The sequence below is a fragment of the Musa acuminata genome, chromosome BXJ1-7 (genome assembly GCF_036884655.1).
Source record: "Musa acuminata AAA Group cultivar baxijiao chromosome BXJ1-7, Cavendish_Baxijiao_AAA, whole genome shotgun sequence".
NCBI classification, from domain to species: Eukaryota; Viridiplantae; Streptophyta; class Magnoliopsida; order Zingiberales; family Musaceae; genus Musa; species Musa acuminata.
The window spans coordinates 37,742,575-37,756,686 of NC_088333.1; the positions used below are offsets into that span (position 1 = coordinate 37,742,575).

Below are 14,112 nucleotides of genomic sequence, written 5' to 3' on the forward strand. Positions count from 1 at the left end.
ATTTTGGAAGGATAAAATTTTTTTCCTACCAAGCTGCCCTAACCATATCATAGGGATCTATTTGATTAATCTTTAATAAACTAAAACATAAATTTTTATTTACTCATTTATTTTCTAAACCGCTTCTACCATCTAAATCACCTCATTTCAACATGTAAGGTGGATAATTGCAATCCAACCAATCAAACGAGAAGTAGAAGGAGAACTCAGAAAAAGAAACCAAAAGGAAGAAGTACAGAAGAAAGAATAGGAAAGATAGAAACAAAGGTATATGTGACATTTCTTCTATTTTCGTTCCCTTTTTTTGTTAATTTTATTTCATTTGATAAATCTTATATACTTTGTTGATTCATGATATTTATGTTGTCTGTAGTTTATTGATATTGGAGGAGTTAGTTGTGGTGTCTATGATGATATTTTTTTTATGTATATTATATGATATTATAATGATATCATTTTGCTTATAGACATTACTCGTGTGGAGGGACAAATAAGTCGAGGATTCCATTTAGGATTTACGGGTCATTAGATGAGATAGATATATAATCTACTACTTGGTAAGGAGATGTATATCCATCATGACTAGTGAGAGATACTGTTCCATTACTCATCAAAAGTGCTACGTGATTCCTCTCCTTAACTATTAGAAAAGTTATCCTTTCAACATCTCTTTGTTAATCATTATTACTGATGATATATGATTGTATGATTTTTATATTAGTACATGATATTGTTATATGACAGTTCGCTATTTACAAATTGATGCTCTCTTATTCCTTTTTATTTGTTCCATGTCGACGTATAATATAATTGATTTTTATAAATGATATTTATTTATTTAACATGTAACTATTTGTTATCCCTACAATGCACTTATGCCCATTTTATTATTTTTCAGATTGCAACAGGATTCAATAGGACTGCTTAAGATTGACTTCATATGATATTTAGAGGAGCATCATTTATGAGTTCCAACAGGATAATTTGCTTGTGAACAATTGCTTTTTTTGTATTGCATTTTTATATGCAAAGAGAAACTTTTAGCTCTATATGATAAATTTTATGGAAAAGTCCATGCACGAAGCAATTTACTCAATATGTGGTGCAATAGATATTTTCTCTAAAAATCAAACCTATAAAATCAGAGACGAATAAAGAGAATTACCAACTAAATCATATTGAAATTCTTCTTAGTATGGAGTATTAAATATGAATGTACTTTGTACGTGTTAGGAAATATATTATTTAGATCTTTTCTACACTCGCCATAAACAACCATATAATCGTATATTTATAACCCACGAGGTGACGAAGAGCGGATGGAGGAAGCAGCCATGAATAAAACATTATCAAACACGACGACTGAGAACACATCGACGGTCGTCGACGAAGTGATGGCAGAGACGATATGTAAACATCATCCTGATCTACCACTCCTTGATCAGATGGCGAATTGTGAGTGCCAACAGGGCTCTAATCCGAATGCCCTTCCTGCTTTAGGTCTTCACGGGTGAGCGTCCCCTTCTTTGATGGAACACCACCATAAAGATTTAATATGGCCTCGTAAATGTTTGCTAAATATGATGCTTTCTTCACCATGCTTTCGTCTTCCACTATAGATCTTCAATCGCAATCGATAAGAATCAAAAGAGGGAGACCAACGTCGAAACCAGGCCAACCAGGTACATTCCGACCGATATTGTGGAGTCGCTCTTGACGCGGATGAACCCCAAGGACGCCGTGCGCCTTAGTGTAGTATGCAAGGACTGGAGGGCCGCAACAAGACTGTTCGACCCGACTACGAGGAGGACTCCATGGCTAATTACCGCGAAGCCTATGAAGACCACCTGCTGCCTACAAAGCATAGTAGACAAGGAAGTCTCCTTCGAGATCGAGTTCCATGGCTTTCCAACAGAAAGAGCCTATTTCTCCTATTGCTCACACGGTTGGCTGGCGTCCATACCCGGTATCTTAAACCCAATGCAACTAGTGAATCCTTTCTCTGGGGAACGGTTGCAACTCCCAGCTCATGATCTTGCACCCAGTTTCCTCTGCATGTCATCAGCTCCGACAACCCGTGATTGTGCCCTTCTTGCACGTGACTGCTACAATTTTCTCTATGTTTGGAGACCAGGAGATGAGTCTTGGACCAAGTTCGAAGACCCATTCCAACATTTCAGTACAATAATTAGCTTCGAGGGGCAATTCTACGCCTGGGATTACTACAGTGGGCTCTTGACAGTTCTTCAAGTCCTTCCTTTTCGACTCAGGGAACTGTCGGTGCCATGTCCCATCAGTTTTACTAGCCATTATATTCTTTTTGTGCGATTGGTTGAGTGTTGTGGAAACATATTGTTGGTCATCGTTACAAAGCTTAGTCATGGATCCCTAAATATCCATCTATATAGACTTGATATGGAGAACAAGGCATGGATCAAGATGGAGAGCTTAGGAGATCGAGCATTATTCGTAGATTATCGATTTTTTAATCCGGCAATTTCAGTCTCGGCTAGTGAAGTTGGATGTCATGCTAACTGTGTTTATATCAATGGTGTATATGATGTCATGGTTTACGATATGGATAACCACATGATAGAAAGTTTTTCATTTAGACACGGACAATGGTCATATATTGGTGGCCCAATTTGGATTACCCCAAGCTTGAATTGAAGAGACAAAGAAACCAAACTCCATGTTCGTTGCATATTATTACCAGGGTATTATTATGTATTTTATTTTTGTAAAAGCCACATTTGAGAGTGATACGAGTTTTATAGAACACAATTGGGCAGCATTTATTACCTCCTCCTTTCTTCGGAAGAAAAAGGGTGTTTTTGATTAGAAAATAATAGATAAGGATGAGTGATGATTGAGAGGTGGTGAAAGTATGACGGAGGACAATCCTCGTTCATACAAATATAATTTCTCCACACACTCAATACCATAAGCCCCTACACACGTATTTATGTGATTAGAGTAGACATTCTTAAGGTCATGTAATTATTCAAAGTTTGTTGCATCTTTTCATGGAGATCTTATTTAATATATATTTTTATGCATCTTTTCATGGTATCTTTTCCTAATATAAGGTATAAGAAATAAATTATTTATTTTTTAACATTACCCTTAAATAATTTTCTCATAAGTGCTCCCATTTATACTAAAATAGGTTGATGATGTCGATTCATAACTCAAGCTCAATGATATCAACTTGTTTATTCTTGTGATGCCTCTCATATACAAGATTGTCGTCCGTAGCTTTTTCATCTAAATTTTGTAATGTATCTATCAACATACTATTCTATGATAGGTCAATGTGACGATCTCTTGTCATCTGCTCAATTTTGACCTTCTTCAAAATTATTGGATAAATCTGGTCATCCTTATAGGTTGTTCTTCCTCTTTTATTAGTTTCATCAACTATTCCCTTGAGTTGAAGAGGGTAACATCATGTGAAATATGTTTCCTTGGTTGAACATTGGTCTGAAGTCCATCACTTAATATTTATTTGATAAAAAAACTCTTTGACATAGGAATTGTGAAGCCTTATGAGATGTATCCTTTTGCCTACCCTTATAGAGTTTGTTGTCTCTACATTTTCCATCAACGTGAACTATTCTCGATTAGTGTATTTTTTTTTTTTTATGATTGTTAGGATTTATTTATTTTCTGAGCTTTTGAATAATATTTTTATTAAGTTTGTTTAGTTCAATAAGAGTCGGATAGAGTTTTATTTAATTTTTATTTATTATTAAGAGTCTATAAATAAGGACTTTGGGTGGAACTCTATAAATAAGGAAGTAGCTGTTTCGTTTTATCAATCAATGAAATATTATTCAGTATTTTGACAAATCCTAGGAGGTCAATCCCCTCAAAACGATCATCCCTTTTCTCCCTCTTGTTCTATAATAAAATCATAGGGGTTTTATCATTTGGTATCAGAACAATGATCCTCAGTGTTCTCGCTGTAATTTCTCACATAACTTCACCGTAGCTATCATCATCTAAAAGAAAAAAAGTTGAAGCCGACAACCACGCATGCCAATCTTTCTCGATCGAGAAGGAACCCTTGCTTCTCGGCCAGTGACCACTGCTTCCCTTTCTCCACCACCACCGTTGCTTCCCTACCAGCGACCACCCATCTTGTAGCCCCCCACACTGATGCCATCGCTATTTCCTGGCCAGCGGACTAACCCCATCATCCATCCCAAACCTACTATCGTAGCCCCTCGTCGATCCCAGCCCTTGGTGACCCTTTGTGATGCTGCTCCCAACCGCGCCACCACTGCTGCCAACCACCGTAGACTTCTCCTCAACCTCTTGCAATCCTTTGACATCACTAGTGGCTTCTTTTGCGGTGTGATAGAAATAGAGCTCCCTCTGCTATCGCAGCCCCCTCATCGATCCCAACTCTCGGTGACCCTTGGTGATGTTGCTCCCAGTTGCACCACCACTGTTGCTAGCTGCCGCAGCCTTCTCGTCAACTGCTCACGATCCTTCGGTGTCGCCAGCAGTTTCTTCTTTGGTGGGACAGAAACAGAGCACCCACTGCTGCTGTAGCCGTCGGTTGCCACCATCACCGCTACTGCTTCCCAACCAGTGACCATCGTCGCTTGCCTCCCAACCATGACCCTCGCTGTCTCCCCTTGGGTTGTAGCCATAGCCACTAGATCCACCATCCTCTACATCTTTTATTGTTCGACCATCCCCCCTTATTTCGCCACAGCCACCACAACCGTTGTAACCACCAGCCCTCAACAGTCGCACACCATCCTGCTCAAGTGAGAAAGGGCCGTCACTGCTACTCCTGACCAATGGATCACTCCCCACACCGATGTCACCTCCTCATAGCAACCGCAATGCTCTCACCCCATGCAGTGACAGAAATAGGGCAGTAACTTTTTCTCCTTGTAGCGACCGCAACAAGTCTTTAGTTGCCCTCGACATCCACTTCCTTGGTAGCTTTGCATCGACAGTATTGATGCCCTTGACCAGATATCAGAAATAAGAACTAGGGATTATAGATTTGTAATCTTAGGCAATAGCTATTGATAACTCAATGAAAGCACAAATTGAAGCATTGAAAACCAGAATTAAGAACCGACTATAAGAAACCCTTAATGATTTCAAAAAGAATTTATTGGAGAACTTTAACAAGTTTCAATGAGTTGGAAGTTCAAGTTTTGCATTAAACATACATGGAGATACAAGAAAAGGGCCCCAAGAATGAAACAAGCTACCCATGTATTAAGTTGGAATTTTCAAGATAGGAAGATGGGATCCGACCAATTGGATCGATAAGGTAAAATTTATTTTTCGTTTTCACAGGACCCCAGAAGAATCCAAGGTGGAAATAGCCTCAATTCAGCTAGATAGAGATGAAATCCAGTGGTATGATTAGTACAAAACTTGCCATGGAGTCCTCTTTTGGGAGTAGTTTAAGATTGGGCTTTTTGTTCATTTTGAACCATCTGAATATGAGAATGTTGATGGACAACTCGTCAAAATTCATCAGACTTTATAGTGTTAGAATATCATAGTATGTTTGAATGATTATCAAATCAAGACAGAGATTAGTTTGAATGATAACTAGTGGGTGCATTTATCGAATGACTTAATCCAGATATCCGATGTGAAGTTAAGGCTCGTCAATCCCACACTATGATTGTTGTGATCTCATTTACATGTCTACATAAGAAAAAAATCAATAGGAAAAATTAGCGAAACAAAAGTGACAACAAGCAGATGACCAACAAGCCACCTGCCCCATCTATTCCCAGTCGAAACCCTGACACTCGAAGACTAACTCGAGAAGAATTCAAGGAAAGATCAGTGAATAATTTGTGTTGGCACTATGATGAAAAGTGGAATATGGAACGCCATTGTAAACAAGGACAACTTTTGATGATTGAACTAATTGGGAAGGAATCAAAAGCTAACAATGTAGACTCCGATCATAAAGGTATGGATTCTGATAAAGATATGAACCTATCATACATACAATGCATGCATTAGCCAGCTACTCTAACCTACAAACTATGAAAGTTGGAGAAACTTTAGAGCATCAGCATGTTATAGTTTTTATTGATACTAGTAGCACTAATAATGCTATGGATAGTAAGATTATTGATCGATTGACATACCACATTAAAAGCTATAACAAAATTAAAATAAAGGTCACTGATAGACGGATTTTAACTTGTGATAGGAAATGTTCAAAGATAAAATTGATTATATAGAGCTAAGAGTTACTTGTGGACTTCTTTTTACTACCCTTGGAAGACTTCGAAGTGGTGTTTAGAATGAATGGCTATCAACATTGAGTGATGTTTCTTAAAAAAATTTCTAAACTAATCATAAAGTTTTTAATTAATGGAAAGCATGTGATTCTAAAAGGAAGATATGGAAGTAAGGTCATAACTACCACTAGCCATCGAATGAAAAGGGTTCTCTGGAAGATTACAATGACTAATACACCAAAATGCTGACCTATTACTTACACTATTAAGAAGTAGAGATCGTACTTACTTGATCAACAGGTTGTGATGCATTGTAGATGCCCAATGACTGAAGTGCTAAAGAGAAGCTCCATGAGTTTGATGCTACTCAACTTTAAGGACATGATTGATTTGAAAGGGAAGGAATTGTTAGGATCTCTTTATTTTTTGAGTTTTTGAATAATGTTTTATTCAGTTTGTTTAGTTTAGTAAGAGTCAGATAGATAGTGGTTTATTTAATATTTATTTATTATTAAGAGTCTAAGTCCTGATGGACTCTAGGTGAAACTTTATAAATAGGGATGTATTTATTTCTTTTCATCAATCAATGAAATATTATCCAGTCTTTTGACAAACTCTAGGAGGTCAATCCCCTCGAAATGATCAAGGAGGTTGATCATCTCGAAGCGATCATCTCTTTTCTTCGTCTTCTTCTATGATAACACCCTAGGGGTCTTATCATTGATTAGATTTATAATCACCCAGAAGCCCCACCTCTTTGGTACCCTAGAGTTCTTCTAATGCTCACAACCCTAATGTCCATCGCATCACATTTGCATTCATTTTCTTTGTGATTTGCAAACTCAATTCTATGATATCATGATAGATCCTCAAGTCTTACGTTAATATTGGCAACTAAGTCCACATAGACTCATCGTTGCTTTCTTATTCCTTTCAATTAGTTGCTTTAACATTTCAATGTTCTTAATACATTTTTACAATCATGAATGGAAACATAGCCAGTAACTCTCATGCAAGGCTTGAAGGTCACCAGCTCGCCCTGCTTATGGCATTATCATCTATAGTGACTTTCTGTTAGGTACTCCAATTTTAATATTTCTCCTTAGTAAGGTAAGGAACTTGTCAAAAATGCCATGAGTTTTCAACCTAGTTCTAATACCAATTTAATAAAAAAAAGAAAAGAAGAGACATTAATAGAAGTGGTGGAAATATGATGGAGGAGAATCCTCACAAAATTACATGTACCATAAACTTCTATCTATTTATAAATGATAGAGAAAACATTCGAAAGGTCATGTGCCTATTTGATGGTTTATGCATCTTTCCATGGTGTTCAATTTCTAATACAAGGTGTAGGATAATAAATTAAGTTTCTTTTCTAGTAGTTTATTCTTCAAAGTTATGGATCAACAGGACATGCATGCCACTCGAAGATGGCACCTAGTGATTGTGTTTTCTTCATTTTGTGTCAAATAAACAACTTTTTATTCAACAAAACAATAGCTGTATTACTTCAATAACATAATACAAACCATAAAGAATACAAAGGTCATTCAATCGTCGCCGTCAACCTAATACAAACCTCCACCTCTTTATCGTCTACTCTTACAGTCACATCGTGAAGGAGAAGAGGTAGTTCAGATGTGTGAGTCGCATGTCTTCTACAGTTTCATACAATAAAGATTGTGATATCAAGGGAGACGAGAAAGGCAGGTGGCTTAGGAGGAGGGTCTTTCGAGCTATTCTTAGACAATGGCAGCAGTTGCGCTTCATTTATGTTTACAGTTGGGCATTTGGAATTTTATGCTTATTGGGAAACGCGTGTGATATGCAAAGTATGAGAGTTCATCTCTGTACAATGGATTTGACGAACAAGTTCACATATGTTGCAATTTACTCTGCATGCACGTCTAAGTCTCACGATGCTGTAGTTGTCTCCATCGACAAATCAAGAGATAGATTAAGAAAAGCCACCAACTATGACATTTGAAATTCTCCTTAGTATGAAGTATTTCATACATGTTAGGAAATATATTATGTACATGTTATACACCTATTATAAACAGGTATACAACTGTAGATTAATAACCCATGAACGATCAATAGAATTTAAATTCTGGAATGCCAATTCGTCTGCAGAACAGAAGAGGAACGTCAGATGGAGGGGGCGATCGTGTATAAAAGCATTCACAAATATGATGGATGGTTGAGAACATAACAACAGTCGACGACGGAGTGATAGCAGAGGTGGGTGATACAATACCAACACGGGAACGACGTCATTCTGAGCTCCTGTTCCCTCTTGATCAGATGAGGAACTACGAGTGCCAACAAGACTCCATTACTGATGCCCTTCCTCCTCCGGTTCCACAAAAGTAAGCATCCCGCCTTCACCGATTAACCAACACCCTAAAAGTTCAAATCTTTGCTAAAGATGATGCTGGTTTCTTCTCTATGCTTCCCTCTTTCATCGTAGATTTGCAATTGCGACGGATAAGAACCACAAGAAGGAGATCGATGCTGATGCCAAGCCAACTAGGTACATTCCGATCGATATTGTTGAGTCGATCTTGATGCGGATGAACCCCAAGCACGCCATGCGCCTCAGCCTAGTATGCAAACACTGGAGGGCCGTTGCCGCTCGACTCGAACAGATCATGAGGAAAACCCCATGGCTAATCGTCTCAAAGTATCCGAAGGAAACCTTCCGCGTTCGTAGTGTAGTAAACAAGGAAGTCTCCTTCAAGATCAAGGTTGATAGCTTTCCGATGAGTAGGACCATGTTTTACAACTGCTCCTACGGTTGGCTAGTCACCGTTCTGAACCTGTACAACCCGATGATCCTATTTAATCCCTTTTCTGGTGCGTGGTTGGAACTCCCAGCTTATGAGCCTAGTCCCTCTTTTCTCTGCATGTCATCAGCTCCGACGACTCCTGATTGCATCCTTCTAGCACATGATTATGTTAATCGTCTCTATGTTTGGAGGCCTGGGCATAAATTTTGGACCTTAGAAAAAAACATACTCGAAGATTTCAATACAATTCTTAGCTTCGAGGGGAAATTCTACGCCTGGCATTGGCACAGTGGATGCTTGACAATATTTAAAGTCCTACCTGTTTGGTCCAGGAAGCTAGTGGTGCCATGTCCCATTGATTTTACTAGCTGCCGAGAGCCTATTGTGTCACTGGTTGAGTCTTGTGGAAACATATTGTTGGTCTGCATAATGAAGCGTCGTCGTCAACCCTTGGTCATACACGTATTTCGACTCGATCTCGAGAACAAGGCATGGATCAGAATGAAGAATTTAGGAGATCAAGCATTATTCATGGCCATTCCTGGTAATCATGTGACCTCGGTTTCGGCTAGTGAAATTGGATGTTCTGCTAACTGTATCTATTTGACTGGTGTCTGGAAGTCATTTGAACATGGTGAATTTAGTGTTTATAATATGGATAACCATAGCATAGAAAGTTTTCCCAAATTTAACGAAACTAGAAATAAAAAATATGGTTACAATCGACTATGGATCACTCCCAAGTTTTAGTTGAAAAGAAAAAAGAAAAAAAAACTTTGTGTCCATTAGAACAATAAAATCTTATGTTTTATTTTATTCATCAGGAAAGAAGAGATTTGTAATCTTTATCTTAGATTTTTATTATAAAAAGTTGTTTGTTAATAGTATGAATCATGCTTTTGCAAATGGCACCGTGAGTGGTACAAATTGTTAAGACACATTTTGGGTAGCATTCACTACCTCCTATTGGTGAGTGATATTTTATTTTTATTTTGAAGACAAAACACCTTTGTGATTGTATTTTCTTCTTTATCAGTTTTGCCAATTATTCCCTTGAGTTGAAAATGATAATACTTTTTTCTCTACTTGATCATGATCTTATGGACTTGAAGTCTCCAACTTTTGACTAATTTTATAATGGAAAAGAGGTGATTCAACTGTGTGAATCCCATGTCTTGTGGATTCTCAAATAATGAAGATTGGGCTATTGAAGGAGATAGTAGGAGGAAGGCAAGTGACTCAGGTGCAAGGGTTTTTTTGGACTATAATAGATACATGAGCTTATATCATGCTTCATGGCAACAGCAGCAATAGCAAAGAGTACATCGGAGGGTGTAATTAACAATGGCAAGCATTGCTAAGATTAATATGATTAGGTAAATTGTATTTTCATCCACAAAGAAAATTAAATTATTTACAATATGAGATCAATTATATGACTCTTGAGTTATTTTCGCTTAAGCATAAATATTCTTACATATCCTCTCATATAAATATTGAAGAATTTATATATTTTCTCTCACTAGAAATCTTAGAAAACACTCTCTAGATACCATATAGAGAAATTCATGAACATTAAAAGTATTTCTCACACATTGCTTTCTCTCCATAAAAATTCAGAGATATATATTTATAGCAGAACCAAACACTAATTATTAGGATTTTTTTATGAGAACTCTTTATACGAGGATTCCTTATCCCATTGGAATATTGGCTCCAGAAACCTCAAAATACTTGCAAATCCTAACACTAATGAACATTGGCCAACTTGATATCCGAGTCTTTATGAAAGTATAACATTTTTGCTTCTCATTATTTTGGTAGTTTCTAATATACTGATTCGTGTGAAGGTTATGGTTGAATGATCCCGCACAGAATGTGGATAAATTGTAATATATAATTTACAAACATATAGAAGGGATTAATAGGAAAAAATCGATCCTAAGGTTTCTTCTTGTGGCTCATAAACCATCATGATAAAATCAATCCGTGAGAATGATATGGGTTTTAGTGGGAAAATAGCAACTCATGACATTAGTCCAAACTAGAGGAAGAGGGAAAGAAAGGTTATGCTACCCTGGCTTGCTGTAGAGCATGGCTGTGGCTTTGCAGTTGGCTTGGTCAGAAGAGAAGGAAGGAGAGGGATGAAAGGATAGGAGAAGGAAAGAATGACAAAGAAAGAGAAAGGAAAAGAAAAAAAAATAAAAAAAGAAATTTAATTGGAAGTTTTTTTTTATCGAAAGCTCATTTTTTATCACAAATTTCTTCGAGACTGTTGGATAAATCTGGTCATCCATATATGTTGTATCTTTTTCTTTATTTGTTATATCGACTATTCGCTTGAGTAGAAGAGGGTAGCATCATGAACAGCATGCTTCCTTTCTTAGTCAATGATCAGTGTATTGGCTCGAAGTTCATCACTTTGGACTTATAAAAAAAACCGTCTGACATAGGCATTGTGGAGCTTTTTGAGATTTACCCTATTATCTTTCCTTGGTAGAGTCTATCTCTATATTGTCCATCGATACTAACTATTCTTGGCTAGTGTACTTTTCCTTTTGTGATCAAGGGATTTGTGACCATCTAGAAGTCCCACCTCTATTATCTAATACAAGGTATAAGATAATAAATTAAATTCATTTTCTAGTGGTTTATTCTTCAAAGTTATAGATCAACAAGATATGCATGTCACTTAAAGATGGCTCCTAGTGTTTTTTTAAAATTTTGTGTGGTACTTTTTTTCAACAAAAGAATAACTATATATTATATATATAATATTAAATATCATGATTGACACTCATATGTGAATTCGAATATGAGATTTATAACTTGTACAATAACACTCATATGTTTTTCGACATTTGTTGGATGTGGACGAGAATGGTATGCTCACGGCCAATTAGGATCACCCTAAGCTTGAGTTAAAAGAGAAAGAAAGAAAAGAAAATCCATGTTCATTACAATAATAGAAATTGACTAAGCAAGTGTTGAGTGTTAATAGTCATATTAAAACCAGAGTATTATTGTGTGTTTTGTTTTTTCAAATGCCACATTTGAGAGTGATATGAGTTTTATAGAACACAATTGGGTAGCATTCATTACTTCCTCTTATTAAGTGAGATTTTGCACCTTCTTTCTTTTGAAGAAAAAAATATATTTATTAAAAAATAGTAGATAAGGATGAGTGATGATTAAGAGATGGTGAAAGAATAAACTCTTACGTAATTATAATGCTAAAATAGGTTGATGATGTCAAGCCAAAGCTTGAGTTTGATCATACCAACTCACTTATTCTTGTAGTGTCTCTCAAATGAAGGTGTATGTGATGATCTCTCATTGTTGTCTTGATTATGATCTTCTTCGAGATTCTTAGATAAATCTGGACATCCATATAGGTTGTAACTTTTTCTTCATTTGGTTTGTCGACTATTCTCTTGAATATTATAGGGTAGCATCATGTACAACATGCTTCCTTCCGTGGTCAATTGTCGACTTACTCGATAAAAACACCCTCTGGCATAAGCATTATGAAGCCTTTTGAGATTTACCCTTTTGCCTTCCCTTGATAGAGTCTACTTCTAGAATGTCCACCAATGCTAACCATTCTTGGCTAGTGCGATCTCCCTTTTGTGATCAAGGGATTTGTGGCCATCTAGAAGTCACACCTCTATTAGAGTTCTTCTCATGACCCTATCCATCGTTTCACATTTGCATTTCTTTTCTTCATGATTAGCAAACTCAATTCTATGATATCATGATATACTCTTAAGGTTTTTCACTCTTATGATTGATGCTAATATTGGGCAACTAAGTTCCCCTAGACTCATTGTCTCTTTTCTTTCGTTTCAACTACTGGCTTCAACACCTTATATTCTTGAAACAGTTTTGCTTTGATCCATGGAAACATAGTCAGCAATTCTCATACATGACCTATGCCAACATATTGAATGTCACTATCTCGCTATACTAATAGCAGATATCACCAATAGCGATGTTTGCTTGCCTGCCAAATTATACTTTCAATTAGGTGCTCCAATTTTAATAGTTTAAAGAATTTGAAGTGAAAAATGACATGTGATTTCAACCTAGATCTAATAGAAGAGACATTAACAGGGGTGGTGGAAATATGATGGAGGAGAATCCTCACAAAATTACATTCTCCCCATATAATTATTATTACTTCATACATTGAATACCGTAAACCTCTTTTTATTTATAAGTATTAAAGAAAACATTAGAAAGGTCATGCATCTATTTAATGGTTCATGCATTGGTGCTTATTTTCTAATACAAGGTATAAGATAATAAATTATTTATTTTCTAGTGGTTTATTCTTTAAAGTTATAGATCATTTTGTTTTTAATTTTGTGTCAGATAAGATACGTTTTCTCAACAGAAGAATAACTATATATATAATATTAAATTTCATGACTGACGCTCATATATGGATTCAAATATAAGATTTATAACTTGTGCAACAATGTATTTACCAACTTGAAAATCTCAAAAGAGATAAAAGAATAACTATATTACTTTAATAACCATAATAAATGCAAATGTCATCGGATCGTTGCCATTGATCTTAATTCTAACCTCTACTTCGCCATCAACCGGTAGTAAGATATCAGAGTAGATATTTTGCTGGATTTGAAGTTTCCTGGTTTCTTTTCATTATGAGAAATCCCATGAAATTTTAGATATTTTGCTAAGTTGAAGTTTCAATGGATCTTCTTGATGTGGGAAACCATATGCAATCTGGAGTGATCCTAAGCACATACATGAAAAGTCCTCTTGAGTAACAAAACTCAGACTTTTGAAGTCAAACTTGGCTTGATAGTCTCAGATGATATAGAGCCCATAGTTAGTAGGAGACATCTAATAATTCAAACGATATTATGAGAGAATGATTTTGAGGACATGTAGCAAGTAACAATTGTTAGAATTAACTTGGTGAGAAATCTGGCTAATTTTCTTGAAGCTAAGAACTTGAGATTAGAGTGGTTTGAAGCAGATTGTCAAATTTGGAGGACAAACTTTTTAGAGAAGCGAGTTGCAACATATGTACTCCTTAAGATTCA

The 14,112-nt window shown here is 36.3% G+C and overlaps 1 protein-coding gene across 1 annotated transcript; it reads left to right on the forward strand.

The window, feature by feature from the left end:
- The first annotated feature begins 1,319 nt into the window (after nt 1–1,319).
- LOC135679738 (F-box/kelch-repeat protein At3g18720-like) lies at nt 1,320–2,670 on the forward strand. Its single transcript, XM_065193722.1, has 2 exons — nt 1,320–1,510; nt 1,620–2,670. Exons 1-2 carry the CDS (start codon nt 1,320–1,322, stop codon nt 2,668–2,670), a joined length of 1,242 nt encoding a protein of 413 aa, XP_065049794.1.
- The last annotated feature ends 11,442 nt before the right edge of the window (nt 2,671–14,112 follow it).